The 21,519-nt window shown below is 43.2% G+C and overlaps 1 protein-coding gene across 5 annotated transcripts in view; it reads right to left on the bottom strand.

The window, feature by feature from the left end:
- Positions 1 to 17,284, bottom strand: part of bahcc1a (BAH domain and coiled-coil containing 1a) — a 69,704-nt gene extending 52,420 nt beyond the window's left edge. For all 5 annotated transcript variants that reach the window (XM_084371729.1, XM_084371731.1, XM_084371730.1 and 2 more), the window contains exons 1-2: positions 17,061 to 17,284; positions 13,765 to 14,089 (exon numbers count right to left, since the gene is read on the bottom strand). In XM_084371729.1, the coding sequence (XP_084227855.1) occupies positions 13,765 to 13,936 (172 nt within the window). In that variant the 5' untranslated portion in view covers positions 13,937 to 14,089; positions 17,061 to 17,284. The remainder of the gene's footprint in view (positions 1 to 13,764; positions 14,090 to 17,060) is intronic.
- Between the last annotated feature and the right edge of the window lie 4,235 nt (positions 17,285 to 21,519).

Below are 21,519 nucleotides of genomic sequence, written 5' to 3'. Positions count from 1 at the left end.
GTTCCAGTATGCAAAACTATTCTCTCCTTCCCACGCAGCTGCATAGTTTACTCCACCTCCTCCATGCCAGTGGTATTGATCCATCCAGTTTCCATGTGCACAGACGACTCTGGTCGGGTAATGACCACTTCTCTCCTCAGACCTCACTGGTGCGTCACACAGTAGCCAGGAAGCGACAAGCCTTGGACATCACCAAAATAAAACAAACACGTGTCCTGTTTTGTTCCCTAACAACCGCACACGACTCAAACATGCGCCAAACCACGTCCATTTGTGACTGCTGACCTCCGAAAGCCCTCCTGCTGAAGTTTTCGGTTAGGATTCTCTCAATTTGTAAAATCTTCACTGAAGCTTTATGATACTTTTACACCGAAGTTGCTTTGCTTTTTAGAGCCGCACCATTTAATTGGCCCGATCTCCCCTGTGAAAGAGATCTTGATCCCAATTGGACTTCCTGGTAACATAAAAAATACAATTGCAAAATCAAATAATTAAATTAAATAATCTGCAAGTCCTCTGCATCATTTTTTTTTTTACACATTTCCCCAAAATTCAGCCTGATATTTTTGGTATATTTAGAAACTTGTACACTAGAGGTTTAAAATATGCCTTCCAGTCCCTTTCAATCCAATCAAGCCTTGATTCAGTATCAAACTCGATAGCCCTGTATCACTCAAACTGCTTTACAATAATTTAAGCTCTTCAGATCCCCGTTAAATTGTGCTCACTCATAGACACCAGTCACCTAAATCTGCCAGATTTTTCTTTGTATCAAGATTCATGCATTGTTCCCTGAGAAACTGCTGAAAATGTCAAAAACATCCCTTTATCTGGATCTGCACTCGAAGTTAAAGGTGCAATATGAATTCCTACTCTAAACCAATAGGGGGCAGCATTTCACCAGAGTAACCTTACTGCTGCTAACTGTACCTGCCCTCAGCTAGTTAGCTCAGTTAGCCATGCAGCTAGCAGTTAAGACTGAGAGCTCGGGGGCCAGGAGACGGTTGGTATTCACAACGCTTGCACAGGGGCTAGCTGGTTAGCATGCTAACGAAAGTAGAGTTTCGGAGGTTAATTAATTAGTCCATTTGATAATCGATTAATTGTTTCGATCATGTTTCGTGCAAAAATATCAAACATTTGCTGGTTTCAGCTTCCTAAATGTAAGAATATGCTGCTTTTCTTTGTCATTTACGACAGTAAATGAAGAGTCTTTGGGTTTTGGACTGTTTGGACAAAAGAAGTCTTCACTTCGGGCTCTGGGACATCGTGATGAGCATTTTTCGCAATTTATTTTTACATTTTATAGACTAAGTGATTAATCGTGACAATAATTGATAATGAAAATGCCTTGTGTGGGTCTTTTGTGTAATCCCATGAGTAGTCCTAGAACCACTCTGCCTATCTGTGACCTATCACTGACCAGAAGAGATGCGCACAACAAAATTCCAGTTACTGTGTTGAAAGTTTCTCTCTGACCTCCTGACCCCAGAAGAAACCGCAACGATCTCTTCCTCCCATCTCGTTAAAAGCGTGATAACTCGGGCCTGAGGGCCTGATGAAGAAACAGCCGATACACTGCCATAACTGTCATCCCAAACGCTGGGAATGTGACGTGATTTACGGCGCTTAACTGCAAAACAGTAAACCAACAGATTCTTGCAAACGGGGGCGTCTGCACACCTGAGAACAGGCTGTTCCACACGCACACACAAAAAAATGAAAGATTACGGGGTGAAAACTGAACACAGCTTCTTAAAATTCTTACCTGGTTATTTATGCAGGAGACTTAAAGTATAAAGATGTATAAATCCATCTGGGTGTGTTATTATTCTGATTACTGTCACAGATATATCGGCTAATCAACGTAGTAATTGAGGCAGGTGGATTTGCTACATACCACAACAGGCCCGATGCAGAAGAGGCGGCGAGGAAAGCGATGGATGGAATATAAAACGCCCAGGGCTGAGGTAGAATTAGGCACCTGCATCAGCCCCCCGTCCACCCCCACATGCTGCCCTCTCAGCTGCCTGCCACTCCGTTTCCTCTCTCACTCCTTTTATACAATCTCTCCACCACACAGCTCCTTTGATTGCTCTTCCCCGTGGGCACACACACGAATACAACACATGCATACACACACACAAAAAAACACACACACACTTTTTCCTTACTGTTCAGAGACGGCTACGCCAGCTGAGTTTTGATTTGGGGAAAAAGAAAAGTTACCTCCACTACAAATAACGACAGGCACTCCAGAAACACACACGTATGCAAGCGAAATGCATAACTCGCAAAAACACGCCAAGAGCACGGAAAACCACACTTAAAAAGCAAGTTTAATCACAGATACACACAGGCAGGCAGCCACCCACACATCACAAACACACACACACACACACACACGTGCATCCACACACCCTCCCATTATGCTGTATAACCAAAAGGCATTCAGCCATTTCAGCAGTGTTCTGAGAGCCAGCCAAGTGAGAGGTCTGTCAGTGCATTAGCCAGCATGTAATCATAGCCCAACCTCACTGCAATTAGAAGTGGTTCTAATTCTTCACTGGAAACACTGCCTTCTCCCACCGCTAATAGTTTACTTTACTCCAACAGCTGACAGACCCAGCCCTGCCTGCTCGCCTCGGCTTCCTAAACACACACACACACACTCACGCGGACACACCCACGGCTGTAGCTCGTCTGTCAGTACTGGAGATCAAAATGGATCCTGGGAACAGTCCCCAGTCATGTCCCACTTGTGCCACATCAATCCCAGGGGTCTTTAGGCCGTGCCACAGTTCACCTTAGCGGCGGAGGCTGCCTTCGAGGAAAGAAATCTCCTACTTTACCAAACGTGACAGAGAGAGATGGCAGGGAAATCATGAAACAATTGCAAAAATGGAAAAAAAAAAGAAAAGAAAAAAAAAGCTCCTAAAGGCTCTCTGTAGATGAGGCAGGCGTGAGAGGAGGGTGCTGGGGAAACGTTAGCTAATGAAGACTGAGGAAGAGGGAGCTCTCCCTATACTGATGGTATTGCTATTAGCCTGTGAGCCGGTGCACTTGGGTGTCACTTCAAAGCATTCCCCACTATTAATCAGAGACTATCCAGCCCTCCAGCAAAGGCCCCGCTGGCTGTGCCGCTAACTACCCCCCTCAACATCAACACAATGGAGCCATCATTACGGCCGTTACGCTACGCCTCGGCCAGACAGCGCACCTTTATCTCGGCGTATACGTTACATACTCATGGCCAATTAATTTACCTGCCATGTCTCTGAATAAAGGGGGCGGAGTGGGCGGTGGCAGCGGGGTGAATGCGAGCACACATTATGTAGCGGTTTATGTATTTGGGTGGGGGATGGGGAGCACCTGGCTCAGGTTGCTGTGCATTTCGCCTCGGGGGCTCTTTATGAAAGCACCTGCGAGAGGCTGCAGCCTGTCTGGCCCCGATCCACAGGCCAAAACCTGGCCCTCACACGGCACCCCAAAGGCGGGTCGACAGGCAGCGCCGCGGCTCCCTGACAGCTCACCCCCTCCAGGCCCCCCTGGCTAACAACAGACACTCAGCTGGATATCAGCCACCGAGCTCGAGGATTAACCACAGCACCGGCCCTGTCGCTTTAATACTAGATACATTTTATACAACGCTAATCCTCAACATCAACTCTTTCTTCCTTTTGTTTTGACTGGCGTGATGGACGGCGCTTTACGCCGGGCCGGAGCGAGAGCCCGAGGGGCAGGGGTGAAGGAATGATTCTCTTTTTATCGGGGTGATTGTCAACCGAATGTATCGGCGGGCCTAATGGGGGGAAAGTACATCTCCTTATTTGCCGTTTGCTCGCTTCTCGTAAATTTGCACATTCATGTTACATGAGGATGAGAGGGCTTACGATACAAGACACTCTCCCCCTCCCCCTCTGTCTCCTGTTGTACTGTACTGAGAGCCTGCAGACTGTGGCAGCGCTGAGGGGATGAGATAACCGTTCACCATTGTGAGAAAAGGCTGTCAAAGCTTTGTTTTCTCTCTCCTCTCCCTCCCTCCTCTCCCTCCCTCCCTCTCGCTCTCTCTCCCTCTTGTAAGAATATAAAAAAGCTGGAGCAGCGGTTGCAGAAATAGTCCTGTTTCTATAATTAGATGTAAACAGACGAACCAGACTCTCAAGCTTGCTCTGTCCCACTGGCCTCATGGCCTCCTGGGAAGCAAGATGTGTGAGTGTGCGCGCCTGCCAGTGTTTGTGCGTGCGCGACTGTGCGCGTGTGCGCCCGCTCGCAATGCACCAGTAAGTGTATGACAGCATGTGACAGCGTGCATCTAGTCTCGCTGTCGCACTCTTTCTTTCTTTCCTCGTGCATCAGTCCCCCTCCCTCCCCAACCCCCAACGTTCACCAGAGGGTAGGTCAGTGGTCGTGCATGGCGAGCACAGAAAGCTAATGCATGCAGCACCGGCAGACAAACACACATCTGTTGCTGAGGAGCCAGTCATTTGCCCCAGATCCCCAGGACACGTACTGTATCAGAGAGAGGAGGCAGTGTAGCCTAGTGGTCACTGCAGGCAGAGGGGACGGAGAAAGAAAAAAAAAAAACCTGCAGAACGAGGTGAAGGGCAGAGAGGGACCCACTGTGAAACAATGAATGTAAAAGAGAAGGCGGGAGGAGCAGGCAGGGTACGGACATGCATCATCAAAAGGAGGACATGTCGACATTTGTGGTGTAAAACAAGTGATTTGACAAAAAAGAAAGGCAGGAGGGGAGGGAGAGGGGAGGGTTTTCGCTCTAATCAATGTCAGAGGGAGCACAGGAAATCCACGCAAGAGAGTGAGAGAGAGAGCAACAAGTCCCCTTTGGATTGAGGACTAGGCAGCTGGTTGGAGGGTCCCGAGAGACTTATTAAAATGGAATTCCTGATGCTAATCTTTGTTTTCTCACAAAAGGGCTGACACATCCTTGAGAGGCATACTGCATGTATATTTAATGGCAAATCTCTGCATATATTTAGCAGCGCACCTCATTGTTGGGTACTGTGTCACCACCGCCCGCTGTTCCGCTGACAGTCACCGAACTGTGGCCCATTATTTGAGTTTATCTGCTCTCAGTCCTGCGTCTCCGCCACACAGCATCCACACATATGGCTCATCGTGCGTGTGCTATTTGAGAAAGGGAAGCTCGGAAAATACGAAATAGGAGCGAGAAACGGGAGCGGAAAGGAAGCGCTGAGCTGTCTGATTGTTTTCTTTCCAAAATAAATCCCGAGCATGAGCCCTCAAAGACATCGACAGACTATTGTTCTAAAACGATCAATAACTTTTGAACTGCTAATCCTATCCATGTGGAAAGTGGAGTTTCTCAGCTTTTCAGTGGCATCACACATGACTTGGTGGGTGTCAGAGACTCTGTAGTAAACATGATTACGCCATCAAGTTCTGCAGCATTTTTTCATCAAGGAAACCCACAAAGTTTCTTCCTTTGGGCCAACGGGCAGTGGTTTGTAGCCATGCCTCTTTTGTTATTCACGTTTACTAGTCAGTGTCCTACGTTATGATTTAATAACCTTTTATTTACTATCTGAACTTTTTGGGATACTGCAGAGGCAGTAAATAAGATCGGTAAAAGGAAAAAAAATAGGATTACACGTGAAGAAATTTGAATCAGAAGGGAAAGATTTTCAGATTTTTTATGTCTAAACAAACAAAAGCAAACTCTGTTTTCATGACTGAATAAACTGAAATAAACTAAATAAACTGACCTTCAAGGACAACACGGTTTCATACTGTTTTACCTTGTTTATATTTGGCGGACCCTGCCACCTTTCTAGCTTCAAACGGTGTTCTGGGGACCTTATTTTCCTCTGAGAACAGCTTGTTTATTCAGTCATGGAAACAATAAATATTTTAGAGTTTGTATTATTACTCGCTAATATTGTAAATATTAAAATTTTGAGTTTGAATTTCTTCTCCAAAACTAGAGAAACTTCATTCTCAGACAAAGCAAATGTAAAATTGGGACTTTAAATGAGCCAGACTGAAATTTAAGGTTCTCCTGAATCAAATGCCGTATGGCGCTTGATTCTGACTGCTAGAATAGGTGAAAAGCAAAATAAATCAGAGTCAGACACCCACAAAATGATTCTCTGTCTTCGAGGGTTAACATGTTAGCGCTACAGCAGCAGAAACTTCAGCCTGTACGTTGCAGAGTTTCGGACCTTACGACAGACGAAACAGTGATTTCCAAAACTCCTCTCCCGTCATTAGAATGGACACAAAGTGGGACCACTACACGAGCTGCATCGTCATGATCCAGATCCAGCCGGGACAGACTCAGACGTTAGAGGGTTAACAGTGCACCTGTCTCAGGCCTCACAGCCAACCACAGGGTGCCTCGGCTCTAGTGGGGGGTGTCTGGAGAACACAGCCCAGCACACACACACACACACGCATGCAAACCCAGCCACCCACCCAAACATAACCACACACACGCTCACACACACTCGTGCGTACAGTATTGTCACTGACCACAAATCCGCTAACAACAATAGGGCAACGGCCCTTTTTTGTTCTTTTCACTGAACGATTACAATCATAAAATTTAAATTAAAAAACAAGTAATCTGGATTTTCTGCTTGAGCCGTTAATAATGTCTAACAGCTGTCACATGCAATAGGGCCATGCGCTGAGGTGGGCCTGGGGCTGCCTGATGAGAAGCAGCCTGATACTGGGCGAGGGAGGGAGGGAGAGTGAGGGGGGAGAGAGGGAGAGAGAGAGAGAGAGAGAGACAAAAAGAAAGAGAGAAAGAGCAAAACACAGAGAGAGAGATCCAAATCACAAACAAAACAGCAGCGGTTGACTTTGGGCAAATGTATCAGTCTATTCAATCTCGCAACAATATATTTCCAGTCCAGCTATTTTTTTTCCATCAAGTTTCAGTGTCAGTGTGTGTGCGTGCGCGCGTGCAGAGTGTGTGTGTTCGTCATGGGAAGCGAACAAAAGACATTCATAGCCTCGTCGGATTCTTAATGCAACTTCTCACTTCCTCGCGTTGAGCGTAAAAATAGACGGCAAGGTTTTGAAATCCAATGCCCTGAAATCTGATACAGGAAGGTATTACCCTGCCCGTCACTCTCACCCGTGGGTCTCCTTTGTGTTTGTCCTGTGTACACGCCCCGTGCTCGAGAACGAGGGCTCTGTGGCACCATGCCACACGGTGTAGTGTGGGTGGCGGTCTGTTTGAAGAGCCCGTCTCTGAGGCAGCGTGGCCACTCACCAGCCAAATTCCTCTCGCAAAGCCAGATCCATCCTTTTTTTTTTTCCCCCACTCAGGCTTTTACTTTCTGTGGACAGTTTTGCTGATGAGCAGAGAAGCGCCAAGACAGGGAACGACATCGTTTCTGTCACTTAAAGGTGCACTATGTAGTTTCGGGGAAGAAATTTTAATCGGAAGAGAAAACTCTCCATTGACTGATTTTTTTATGCCTAAATAAACAAACTCTCTTCATTTTCATGACTGAATGAACTGAATAAACAAACTGACCTTGAAGGACAACACAACTTCATGCTGTTTTATTTTATTTATATGTGGTGGACCCTGCCACCTTTCTAGCTTCAAACAGTGTTCTGAGGACCTTATTTTCCTCTGAGAACAGCTTGTTTATTCAGTTATGAAAAAAAAATTTATATTTCTGTGTTTGTAATATTACCTAATTAATATTGAAAACATTAAATTCTGTAATCGGCTCCAAAAAAATCTAATTTCGGTCAGACGCTGGTATCAACATCAGCATTTATACAATACACGTCATATCACGTCAGGATTACATGTGTATGAGCTGAACTCAATGTCAGGAGGAGGATGCTGGCATGACTGCTACGCAATATGTCTGCCAAGCTAGAGACCACTGTTCAGGACGGCGTTTCAACATTCGTAAGTGCCAAATCACTTAAGATTTTTATTGAGACGTCCGGACTACTTCCTGTGGTTTGTTTTGTGACAGAACAAGTCAAACATGATCTTTTCCTAAACCTAACCACACCATGAGCACGGCGTTGTCACAACATAAAGGAAAACTAGATTGGCACTCAGTAGAGTGCATACCTCCGCCAAAGCCCAACAGTCCCCTTTGATTTAATCAAACCTAATCTAATATCAAACTCAATAACCCCGTATCACCACTCATAACTGCTTTTAAGCTCACCAGATCAGCAACAGCCAACCGCTAGGACAACAAAACAATGCAGATGGAAACATAATCTCTACCGTGTTGTGGAAGAATGAGAGGTCGACAAAAAGAGAAACCTTTTTAACCATTTTAGACCACATCCACGTTTAACAAGACAAAAAGAAATTAGAAAAAAAATCTACTTCTTAGTATTTTCTATTTATTTTTATTACAGATGTGTTTGTGGGAATGGGCCCCCATGATTATTGTAGAAAAACAACAACACATTTATAACTTTATTCACTGATTCGGGTGAAACTGGATCATATTTTATGTTGGACAATATTTTGTTTGTTTCCCTCTAATGTCGTCCAGCTGCTCTGCCTGAACCCTCTGTGATTTATGGAGTTTCATAATGAAAAACTGGCTTTACTTGTTGCTAAACTCCCGGCTAACAGCGGCTAACTGTACCGGGCTCTTTGGAAACATAATCACGGTATGCAGAAATGTACATTGCTAACATTTATTCTTAAGATTGGTTTGCTAATGAATTCCAGATGCTGGTAATTACTTTTGATGACTGATGATTGGGTTTCATGATCCTGTCGTCACCAAAGGCTTTAAAGACACTGACGCCTGAATCCACTCGAAACATGGCGAGCTCACATTAGCCTTAAAACCAACTATTTTCTCGCTCTTTAAAAAAAAAAAAAAAAGAAAAGCCTGACTGCCCTTGCAAGTCATTTGGGTCTCCAGCAGCGATGTCAGGGGGAAGGTGACAGATGGCTGCAGCACCGGGAGAAGTGCTATTTCAGCCAGGTGCACGATGCCAAGCAACACCTCCACCATTCAGGGGAACTCCTGTGATATCGCGTCTGAACCGTGTCATCTCACAACAATCCACAAACGAGCCCGACAACAGGCCAAGGTTCTCGCTCTGATTTGCAGAGCTGCAGCGAGAGAAAAAAGAGGGAGGTAGCGCACGAGGCCCGAGCCAAATGGAACTTGGCCTAAGACCCACGTTCTGTCACTGTACTTCCACCACGGTGGCTCCCGGATACAAGTAGCCTTTTAATGTAATATTTAAGATGGCTTATTCAACACATCAGGTTTCTTTTCAGGCAGGTAAGGCTGTTAAACTTCTCTCACCGAGTCCACAGTTTGTTTTAGACTCAGAGGGAAAGGACAGGCTTTTCGGTTGCTCTGGGTTCTGTCTCGCTAAATAATTACCCTGAGCACGCAACACACTCCAGCCACCGCTCTTGTCTGGGGTCAACGACGATGGGGGAGGTCGGTGAAGCAAAAGGGACGCCGGGTACGAACTGTGAGTGCTCACAACACGAGAGCTACAAGGCCAAGAAGAAGAAGAAGCCTCCCTTCCCACAAACAACCCTCACCCACTCGCTGAGGTTTATTCTTTTAAAGACCCTGGTTGTAACCAGCCCTTTGCTAACTCCACCAAACACCTGTGTTTGTCTTTGAAGCGTCTTCCTAACAACCACAGACCCATGGGATATTCCAGCAATGAGACGTTCAATAAAAGTCTCAGTAAAGTTATTTATTCCCCTTCGGAAAAAAAAATGGGAGAAGGCAGACAGCATAGCTAACCTTTGAAGGGGGAAGCTGCTCGGATATCCAGCTAGGACATAAAAACCAAGGGAATGACAGGGACATCCTACCAGAAAACAATAAAGGGGGTGGAAGGGACTGTTTTTTATCTTTAACAGCAGCCGTAAAACACACACAAAGCTGGGGTCTGCAACAATGGCCCGGGGCAGGGGAGGGTGGCTGAAACAGAAGTGGCAGGAAGGACCACCGCTTCCCAGACACAAGGGTCTTCCTGCTGGAAAGAAAGGAGAGCGAGAAATGGAGGGGAGGAGAGAGAGGACAGCTTATGGAAAAGGGAGACAGAGGAGAGGCATGAGCGAGCGAGATGACACAAATATGACCTTTGATTACGTGGGGTGTTTGGAGCAGAGCTGAGCCGTGGACAGCCTCCGAACCCCCTGCTGCTTTCACACAGCCACACCTCAGCCGGAGCACACTGATCAGAACAATATGGCTGAAAGATGAGCCCACCGCCGTAAATGCCAGCAGTAAAGACAGCTCCACTGTGTCTCCTCCTTTGACACTATCCAACATCTGAATCCCAGCCTCACAGCCAAGTGAAGACTGCCTCCAACTCTGCGCCGGAGCCAGCAGAAGATAAAATTTCTATTTCAAAGTCCTCGTAAATGAACTGGCTGAATTAAACCGCATTAGATGAGTTTACAGGTTTTCGTCTCACTGCATCAGCGAGAAGTTGCTCCAATGTCACATTCCCAGAACACAGTGCAAGTGCAAACTATAAACCGACCACCTGACGTGCATTACAAATGACTGGCTTGTAGTAGGTGAAGACGGACAGAGGCAAATGCACGCTGACAGAATCTCCGCTGCTTCTGAGTTCACATGGTTCAGTGGGTAAGAAGGTAGGAGTGTGTTGTTACCTAACTGCAACCAAACTCACCAGCGTGTGCAGAAGAAAGAGAAAAAAGGAAATTTCCTCCAAAAAATCTGTTGAAATTCAAGGAACAACGGCGAGGGGAGGGTGTCGCAACCGCCATCACTCTTTTTCAGCTGCGAGGGTGACGGGGAGCGCTCACAATAAATACCTCTGCAAAGTCAGAAGGAGCCCTTTCAAGGAGCCACATCAGAAACCTGCCTCTGAATGCATTTTTACATCAACCCTGAAATATTCATGCTCTTTGTAAAGTATTCATGTGAACCAGTGTGCGAGTTAGTCCCCGGGGGGAAAGTGCAGAGAAACTGAAGGGATCCAACACACTCAGTAAACAGCATGCTCAGTTGTGCTAATGTTGCTAGCATACAGGACACTTGAGGGGGACACTAATGACCCGAACTGTCAAGACAAACAGCAGCGGTTTGGTCGGACAGCGTGCGAGGATTTGACTGTTCTTACTTAGTGAGACTGGCCTGGATTCATTTGGGTAAACTGGCTGACAAAAGACAAAACGGATACTGTGATCATATGAATAAATTACAGAGAAAATCATGGTTTTTATTGCTCATATTAAAGGGGCACTATGTAGTTTTTGGAGAAGAAATTCAAACTCAGAATTAAATATTTACAAAATAATGAGGTAATAATACAAACTCAGATTTATTTATTGTTTCCGTAACTGAATAAACAAGCTGTTCTCAGAGGAAAATAAGGTCCCCAGAACACTGTTTGAGGCTAGACAGGTGGCAGGGTCCACCACATATAAACAAAGTAAAACAGCATGAAGCTGTGTTGTCCTTTAAGGGCAGTTTGTTTTTTCAGTTCATTCAGTCATGAAAACGCAGACATGTTTGATTATTTAGGTCGTTCAAGCATGAAAATCAATCAATACAAATTTTTCTCTCCCGGTTAAAATTTCTCCCCAAAATCTACATAGTGCTCCTTTAAATGTGGATACGATAAATAAAAATGGCTGTGAAAAAGGTAAAAAAAACGTTTTTTTTTCTCGCGTCAGACGGGTTATAAATGTGCATTGTGTGCTGTTGTGACAAATTACCATCCTGAAAATATACGTCATGAATAATTGTGAATTATGCTTCGTGTCTCGTCCACCTTTTTGCGTTATGACATGCTTGACATTTTCAAATATTATTAAAACAATAAATCAAAGATTGTACATCAGCAGCGCCCAACGGCAAACTAATTCTAACGGCGCCTGGAGGGCGTTTTACATGAAATCGTGTGAAATTATTCCTGAAACCTGAAATGCAAAGAATTAAGTCATTTTCCCAAATAATCTTGAGGATATTCTCTCCAGTCACACCCATGTGTTACTGACGAGAGCGGGGAGAACAATAAACCACCTGTGCTGCTCATTGAACAGTGATGACATTTGGAGGGAAGGTCTGCATGTTGGTGCAGCACAATACTACAAAAGAAATGTGGTTGTAGGGGGGGGGGGGGGGCACCTGTGCCCTGTAGCCAACATTAGCCTTCATGCTCTCAACAGAACATCTATAAGAAAAAAAAGAAAACATACGGACGCAGGCAGAGTGTGTGAGAGAGTGTGTGTGTGTGTGTGTGTGTGTGTGAGTGCTGCCAAAAGCAAACATGAATGGTGAGAGATGAATGGTGAACGGCGCCCATGAATCCTCCTGAATGCCTAATTATACCTCGTGTTTAGCATGATTTTGCAAATGAATTCAGAATCCCTATGAACACAATGAATTTGAAAAGAGAAAAATATGTTTGATCAGCCAAACACAACACTTCTGCCTTTTTACAGCGGGAAGTGCAATAAGATATTAGCAAAAGTATAAATAAATAAGTAAAAACGTGACGCAGAAGACAAAAAGGCATTGTCAGAGGTCACTTTGATCCGGCATTTAGCCGCCTACGACGACCACCTACAGTGATAATTTTAGCTGATATACGTTACATAAAATAACTTTAAAGGGCTAAATATTCTTGGCAGAGCGGTGACCCAAGATTCCTCAGCTGCTGCATCATAAACGTGTGCTTTTAGCAGGCACATTAACATATTTTCAAAGGAAATTGTTTCAGATGTGTGAGTGTTTGATGCAATCAATATGCCACTGATGTGACTTATTTAAAATCCCTCACACATTGTGATCCAGTCCTTTTACAATGTTGTAACAACAAATATATAAATTCTCCTATTGTTTCTTTTTGTGGCCATTATTAAATTAAACCCAGCATCTGCTTTAAAAAATGAGCATGACAGCCTTATAAACATCAAGGGTTTGGGATTTTAAAGGGTCATTCCTGCATTTTTTTAAAAATATATATATATATCAGCTGCTGTAGATGATGCAGTTTTTACACTGTTGTATTGTTTGTGTGTGCATGTTTGCAAAGGCGCACGCTTCGGGTACACAAGATACCCAAGTCACTTGTTAAACCTGATGCATGCACTGTGAACACATTTGCACCCTGACACTTTGAAGCCCAATATAGAAGTGGGATTTTCTAGCTTTCTTCCATCCAATGTAACCCGTGCAGACCTGTGCATCCAGCGTCCCCCTCCCCTCCTCACCTCCCCCACCCTCCTCTCTGACTTGCTTATGGCTCTTGGGTTTGGCCCGGGGGGGGTTTCAGTCAAGTGATGGCACCGGTGTGACACTCATCAATGTAACGTGAAGTGACGAAATCTCATTTGTAATGCAGCCCCAGAGCCAATGGGAGACCAGTGGCAGGGTCCAACTTCCCCATCGTGCAAGCTAAAACAGATCCTAAATGCCATTTTAAAATACCGTGGCATTTACTTAACTTATCAAACGGCTATTTGTTTAGCGATGATTCCTTCATTGCCTTCGAGATATTTAAGCCAGAAATGTTGATTCAGCTTAATCAAAAAATAATCACATGTAAATTTCAGCTGATATTTTGAACACTCTGTCAACAGCCACACCTGAGCAGGCGTCTGTTCCTCTCTTTTGTGCAGGAATAACCAGCTTTGTAGGACAGCACACATGCAGGCCATAGCCTGTTACTCACAGAGCGTTTTAAAACAACACTATGGCAGCAAACATTTTCCATACAGCTTCATTCTTGTGTGACACAACCAGCGTAGATTGGTTGACTAACCTGAGTGGGGAGCCATCGGTATGTGCGAGGGGTAATATTTTCCCGGCGGGAAGTGACCGGCGTGCTGCACAGAGCTGTGGCCCGAGGGAGCGATCCGAGAGGCGGCTCGGTGCACCAGGGCGCCCCGCTCTGAGAGGAGGTGCGCCGGAGCAGCGAAATCCCGTCCTTCCATTCCCGAAGAATGTTGAGTAATCCGAAATCCGGATAGGGCAGGTCAGGAAAATCAAATGCAACCCATATAATAATCCTTTCCTTCAGATCTATGTGTTGCATTCAGTCGATCGCAGGCTTCCCCAGCCAAAAACGTAGCCCCCGATCATCTTTTCTGTCAAGAGAGAGAAGAAAAAAAATCAGAGCATGTTTTCATATGGATGTGGAGCAGGCTCGGTTTGGATTTACACGATGCAAAAAAAACAAAAAAAAACACTGACAAGTCCAATAAAATGTAAGAGAAAACAAATCATTAGTTCCGCCCCATTGGATTGTGCTGTGATACCTTTTCTGTCATATCCAGGTTTGCCCCCTATTTTTTTTTTTCTTGTCTTTCTCCAGCTTAAAACTGCTGCTGCAAAAATAAGTCACCGCGGGTAGAAACGGCGAGCGAGGCGTCCAGGAGCCCACTGAGCCGGGCTCACGTTCAGCTCTATTGATCAGGCCTAATACACATCATATGGAGGAGAGCAGCACTCTCGTATTGCAGAGACACGACGAGCAGATTGACACATGTTTAGGTTTTTCCCCCCTTTTCTTTCTTTCTCCCTCTCTCTCTTTAATTAAGCTCACATCATATTTTATCCAAACAATTAATTCAAATACCACGTCAGCAGTTACCAGCTGTCCCTCTCTCCCCCCTGCTTATTAACATGCAATACATAAATACCTTTTTTTTTTTTTTTTAAATCGTGATGTGTGAGAGCAGGAAGTGTGTTGTCCTGTGTGTTGATGATGATGATGGAAGCCTACATCTCAAGGTGAACAACGCTGCCTTGCTCGTCCTATTGTCTCCGCGTTTTTTTTCTCCTTCTCTTCCCTCCTTCCCCTGCCTCCATCAATCCAGCTCTCATTACCACCTCACACACTATTTTCACATTTTTGCACCACGAGCTGCATAAACTGACACGCGCGCACACACACTAAACACACACCTATTTATTTTTGCAGACTACAATATAATCGCAGAAATGTCGATCGTGCATCGGAGCGATTTGAGTTGCAAAGTTTCACAAACAAATCGCATTCAAAACGAGAGTATGATTAAAACACAGATGCACCCTGAAAGCCTCTCTCTCTCTCTCTCTCTCTGCGTGTGTGCGTGCGTGCACGTGCGCGCGCCCGTGTGTGTGTGAATAACTGCACTCTCACTGTCTTCATCTGCCTTGACCTATTTCAGGTCAGGTAATCAAATGAGAGTAGTAAAATACATTATAGGCTTCATCCTCTGCCATGCCACACCAAAAAATAAATACATTTTGTAGGGGGGGGAAAAATAGCATTATTAAAGTCCAAATTAAATTTAAATTACAATTAAACGACATTTCAGTGTGGAAAAGTATATGTTTTTGAACGTGACAGCCTGTTTTTTTTGTGCCACAGTGATTGAAAAAAAAATGAAGCAGGCAAACAGAAGGCAGCTTAATTTTTTTTACAGCTCCAAATAGAGAAATAAATAAATAAATCCTGCATGAGTGGATTTTCTCTCGACACAAGGATATATGTTTGGTTTCACATTATGGATTCACAATTTGGGGGTGCCCTACAGGGTTTCTCGAAGGGGGTGCAGGGGGTCCTCAGCGTGATAAAAAGCCTCTTTTAGCATGAATTAAATTGAATCCAAAAGAAGAAAAAAAAATGTTAAAATGTGTAAGAATGCACAGGTAGCTGTATGATATGTGCTCTTTCACTCTCAGCACCATTATCTCCACATGCAGCCAGTTACAGCCCAGCCTTCAGCTCACAGCTACACCAGCAACAATAAAAAATCCTTCCATACGGAGCTCCCTGGGACCAAATCTGATCAACGGAGGCTTCCTGAGCAACCTGCATGTATGTGGCCCCTCAACGTGAAACAGCGAAGAAGCCTTTTCATATTTTATTCTTTGCTTCTGCATGCATGATGGCTGAGTCTCCAGGTTGAGGACTGTGCAGAGATCCAAGGTGAATGGCCGCCCGTCAGGAGGACTGCCTTTGTCTCCACACTGAGAAAGTGCTTTGCAGTCAGCCATTACCTTCCCCCTCGCCATGCTGTTGCATTCAGCCCACTCATATGTCCACTAACAACCCCTAGAATTAAAATTATTCAGCATCCACGAGGCCTGGGATCACACCGCCGCCGTGTAAATGCTCGAATTGTACATTTATGTGAGTGCGATCGCAGCAGCAGCCCAAATCTCCCCCGCCTGTCGTTTTTCTTTCATTTCTGCCTTTAAATAAGCGAAAGCCCTCCACAAATACACTAAAAGCGTCCGAAAATAATCGACGCCCCTAATGCAATTCATTAAGCAGCTGTCAATTGCATCTACAGAATCCAATCGAAAGCAGAAACGCGGATAATAAATCAGATTACGCTGTGTAGGTCGGACCGCGCTCTGCGAGGAGGCAGGCGGCCCTCCGTGGCTGAGCTGGCCGGCAGGGAGTGCACCTCGGCCGGGGCGAGCAAGCGCACACACGCCGCCCCCCCTCCCTGTCCTCTCCAATGCAAATTCTCCATATTGTGTTAATTGCACCACAGTCTGACCACAACCGGCAGCTTCACCAAAAAATTAAACATGTTCGAACAATTAATTACGAGCTCTTCGATCTTAAATCGTAAAAAAAAATAATAATTAAAAAATACGTAGCGTGTCACGTTTCTAAAAATATAAGATAATTTAAAACAAAACACAAGCAAATAAGTCGTCGATAATTTAAAATTGTATATAATAACAAAAATGCTCCTAACGCCAAAATGTAGTGACGCTGTTACATTATTATAATCGATACTAATCCTGGAAGGCTACTACTAATAATGATAATAATTATATTTTAATTTAATTTATTTCTGGCAGCTCGCTGCATTAAATCCTCCATTTATTCCTCACAGGATAAACCCCAAACATGCTGTTTTTTGTTGTGCTATTAAGTAAATTACAGCATTGTGCTGTGTTCAATGAACAGCATGTCACATATAGCATTTCTTTTTTTTTTTCTTCCCTTCACCTAAATACAGCCGCTATCATTTCCCAACAATGAAACAGGCCTTAAAATATTTTTATTCCACAGATTTAAAAAAAATTAAAGGATATAAAATCACTACTTACTGGTATGTTAAATCCTTGCATAACAATAAATTATAAAATCACAAAACACAGGGAGGGAAGGAGCAAGGCCGAGTGCGACGCCCATTTAAAATCAAAATGTGAAATAAAGCATGTGGCTCAGAGAGTGAGGTCCTACAGTATTTCCATCTGAGGCTGTGCAGTAGCCTTCTGGTTCGGTCTATGGAAGCAGTGGGACTACAGGGCTTCCGGCCTGGCTGGATCGCGGCTCGGATCTCCGAGCAGCGGTTTCTCTCCCGGTGCAACTGCGTACCTCGCGTCTCGGGGCAGGGTAAACACGCCCTCCCATTGGTCGGGTACCTGCATGTTAATGAGCTCGTGCCGCCCGCCCGGAGATACGGACGGCTCTGATTGGCCGGCAGCGCAGGCCAATGGTGTGGTGACTGGCGATGCTGAACAGAGTGAAAAGCGCCAGATTTTAAAGCACGGGATGGTCGAGGATCTCTCACAATAGAGCTCAGTGCAGCCGGAGCACAGCCTCCAAATGGATACAGGATAAAATCAACACAGACAGTTTCTCATGATGGTGTAAATAATGTTCAAATGAAAAGGAAATTGTCAAAATTGCAAATCAGTTTATGCATGTTTGTAGGAAAACCCAAACTGAACTTACATATCAGCCCAGGTAACGCTCCAAATATATTTCACATAAGACGTGAGCGAAAAGCTTTACGCCTGGACGCATCTCAGAAATGCACAGTAGTCAAAAAGCAATTTATTTGACTAAATCTATATACTCAGCAGCTTCAACAATGCAAATTATGGAAGCCCATATGGGACTTAAAATTAAAATTATAATATACGTTTCAAAATTCAACAATAGCGTTTCAATTTTCCAAATATGAATATGTTGTGTGACTAAAAAAATTTTGTTTTGTTTTTATTTTTAGTCAAACAACATTTGAATAATTGCAATGATGTTGTGGAGTGACATTTTAATTTGCATGTTTACATTATCATTTCAAAAAAGTCCCATATGGGCTTCCGTAGTTTGCATTGTTTTGGAGGCATCTCAGAAATGCACAGTAGTAAAAAAAGTTATTTGCCTACACCTATATATTCAGCAGCCTCAACAATGCAAATTATGGAAGCCCATATGGGACTTTTTTTAAAATGATAACATATACTTTAAAAATTCAAATGTAATTCCACAATAGCGTTTCAATTTTCCAAATATGAATGTGTCACACGACTAAAAAATATAATATATATTTTCTATTTTTTCTGTTTTAACTCAAATAACACATACATATTTGGAAAATTGTAAAGCTGTAATGGAATTACATTTTAATTTTCAATTTTACATTAGCAATTTAATAAAGTCCTCAATGGGCTTCCATAGTATTAATGTAAAATATCAAACAAAAAATCATTTGGTAGCACTTTATGATAAACATCATTAACAACTAATAGTATTTCACTGTTTACAAATGCTTTATAAACTATTCATGAAGCAATTGTTTATTAAGTTCAATGGATGTTTACATTAGTTTATTCATAAACATCGTTATAAAGTTGCATCTGACGTTCATAAACCTTCACAATCGCTTAGCAAATGGTAAGTAAAGCATTTCATTGTTAGTCAACAGTGAATAACAATTAACTAACATTTAACTCACCATTAATTAATGAACAGTCACAAATAGCGCTAACATATAGAGCGCTAAATAATGATGCTACAAGAGAACATTTAATATGATATACTATATATATGTTTATGTTATATGTTACATATATATATATATACTTTTTAAGACCTTTGCTAACATTTCAGGGTATTTACAGCCACACATCAAACCCTCACTGTACTCTCGTCCACATTTTTTCCTTCTTCAGAGCCACCAGAGGCTTTTTTGACAAATGGTTTCAACGCCAATTTCACGAAACTCTACACTGAATCATGCAGACAGGACAGTAATTCCAATATTTCTCTCATGTTATTACTATGGACTTTGGTTATTACATTATGCTAAATGTTTACAAATGAACCCCCCCCCACCTCACTCCCCCCCTCCTCCTCCCTGTATGTGATGCTCTGATTGGCTGGCACGGCGCCAGAGCATTGTCAGTCACAGAATGTAAACAAGACTCTGATTGGCTGTTGGCCAGTCCGCATTGGGCTGTCTGAAAAAAAAAAAAGGCAATAACTGGCCCTGCGGTTTCAAGGCTTCCCGGGTTAGATGATGAAAGGGGATAAGAAGAGCCGGTTTCAAGGCGCCCCAAAGGCGGACCCCTATTGGCCCTGAAGCCATATGAGTCAAGCGTGAATCAAAGGGAATACTGCAGAGAGGGGGAAATTATATGTTGGATATTCAAAATAATCGAGGTTAGTTTTCGGATAAATGCGGAGCAGATCATTACGAAAAACTTACGAGAACAAGTAAAGTGGAAATAATTCATGTTTAGAGGCTGCACGTGATAGAGAGAGAGAGAGAAAGAGAGAGAGAGAGAAGTCCGCGGTACTGGAGAGGAGCTGCACGGAGCCTTTCACCATTTTAAAGTGTGGCTGCATGAGGTTTGTCAGAAAGAGAAATAAAAAAGCAGCGTCGTTTTGTTTTGGTGTGAAATGCGACGTGGAGTCGGGCGATAGCGTCGCGTGCTGTGTTTGTAATAGTTGCGGTTTCTGGCTTTTAGTCGCTGAGTTATTATCAGATGTTTGATAGCGGACGGATTGTGCGTGAACACAACGCAGAGACGACCGTGAATGTGCGGCAGCCACAGAAATAATTCTCATTATCTGAGCGACATGTTTGTTATCATGTAAGCAGCCTTTTAACAACATTTAACATTTTTTTCCCCTCTGCTAAATAAACATCCGCCACTCTCTGTGATACCAAACATTTTTTTATTTTATTTTTTATTTTAAGTGTTTGTCAAGAAAAATAAATGTCTGCAATTACTTCACACTTTGTACACAACTAAACTGCGCAACCTTTTTTTTTTTTTTAATCTTGAGTAAATGTTTTATTTAACCGTGAGATCACAGGGAAATAAAATATACAAGGAGGGTATTAATATTTATGACGAAAAAAAAAGATTTATGTTAAATTATTACCACATTTTTGGTGTTGAAAGTGACCCCTGACCCACATACGATTTTTTTTAAGCAGCACAAAAATACAAATCTGTATTTATTGATTTTAAAAAAAATCTTTGTCAGATTAAACCTCAAACTGGCTCGTTGTTATTTATCAATTCACAACGCTTATATGAAGATATCCAACATCCAGCGTGCATTTAGAAAAAAGAAAAAAGAAAGAAATGAATAAATACTTCTGAAATCATTTTTTTTTTTAACTTGCGGGATAAAATGTAATGGATTTTTTTTTTCGACGCTATTTTCTCAGTGTGAGCTCCGACAAAAGGTCGAGCTGCTGTGCTTGAATACCAACTTGTATTTTAGCAGAGGGTGCTGGAATTTCATCTCATCTCCTCTCAAGTGAGTGCACAAGCAAAGCGAAATAGTCAAAGAGGTGGCACACACACACACACACACACACACACACACACACACACACACACACCCAGGCAGAGTGATAATTAATGCAGAGTGAGTGATTTCTTATGAAAAAGACCAGTTGTACGACGAGGATTGTCCTTGATCAATGAAGCGTTGATGATTGACAGTGTGTGCCTCCCACCCACGTCTACAGACGGTGAAAGGGCCCTTGGATATTAAGGATAGATCAACTGATTGTCTATATGATTTTATTCCCATACATAAAACACAAAGCACGCATGATCTTCTGACGGCGAGGATTCATGTTGTTTAAAAAATATTTATATATATATATATATATATATATATGTTTGTGATTGTTTTAGGTTTGGAGCATAAAACGCTTGAGCAGATTAAATTAGATTTTTTCATTATTTAAAAGCTGAAAATGTCACTTAATATTTAAACTAAATCATCCAAAATGAGTTGAGGTTGGTTTTTATGCGTTTAGTTTGGTCGAGTTAAGACCCGCAGTACGAGGCCTAGGTTAGCCTTTGACCTCTGTGTGTGTGTGTGTGTGTGTGTGAGGGAGAGAGAGAGAGAGCATTCGTGGAGGCATGATCTGCTTTATTATCAGTAGATGTATTAATTAAGATATATATTTACACACATATACATACATTACACACATAACATCATGAATTAGTCTGAAAAAATACAAAACATGGCATTTTTTTAATATCATGGGTGGATTGGCATAATCGAGGTGTGTGTGTGTGTGTGTGTGTGTGTGTGTGTGTGTGTGGTGGGTGGGGGTGCTACTGCTTGAATTGTAGTGGCATATGGCATAACCAGAAGCCTCCTGAAGGCTGGCGCTGTTACACGGATCTGTCTTCACTTCAAGGATCTGATCTCACCACACTAATAAAACTGTTCATTTTATTTTTAGATAATTCTCACTGAGATGTAACTCTTGCTAAAGGGCAGCTCAAACACATTTCA

This window comes from Pagrus pagrus, assembly GCF_965226575.1.
Source record: "Pagrus pagrus genome assembly, chromosome: 13".
Taxonomy (NCBI): Eukaryota; Metazoa; Chordata; class Actinopteri; order Spariformes; family Sparidae; genus Pagrus; species Pagrus pagrus.
The sequence above is the reverse complement of the archived record's forward strand: the minus strand, read 5'-3'. Positions and strand labels throughout refer to the sequence as shown.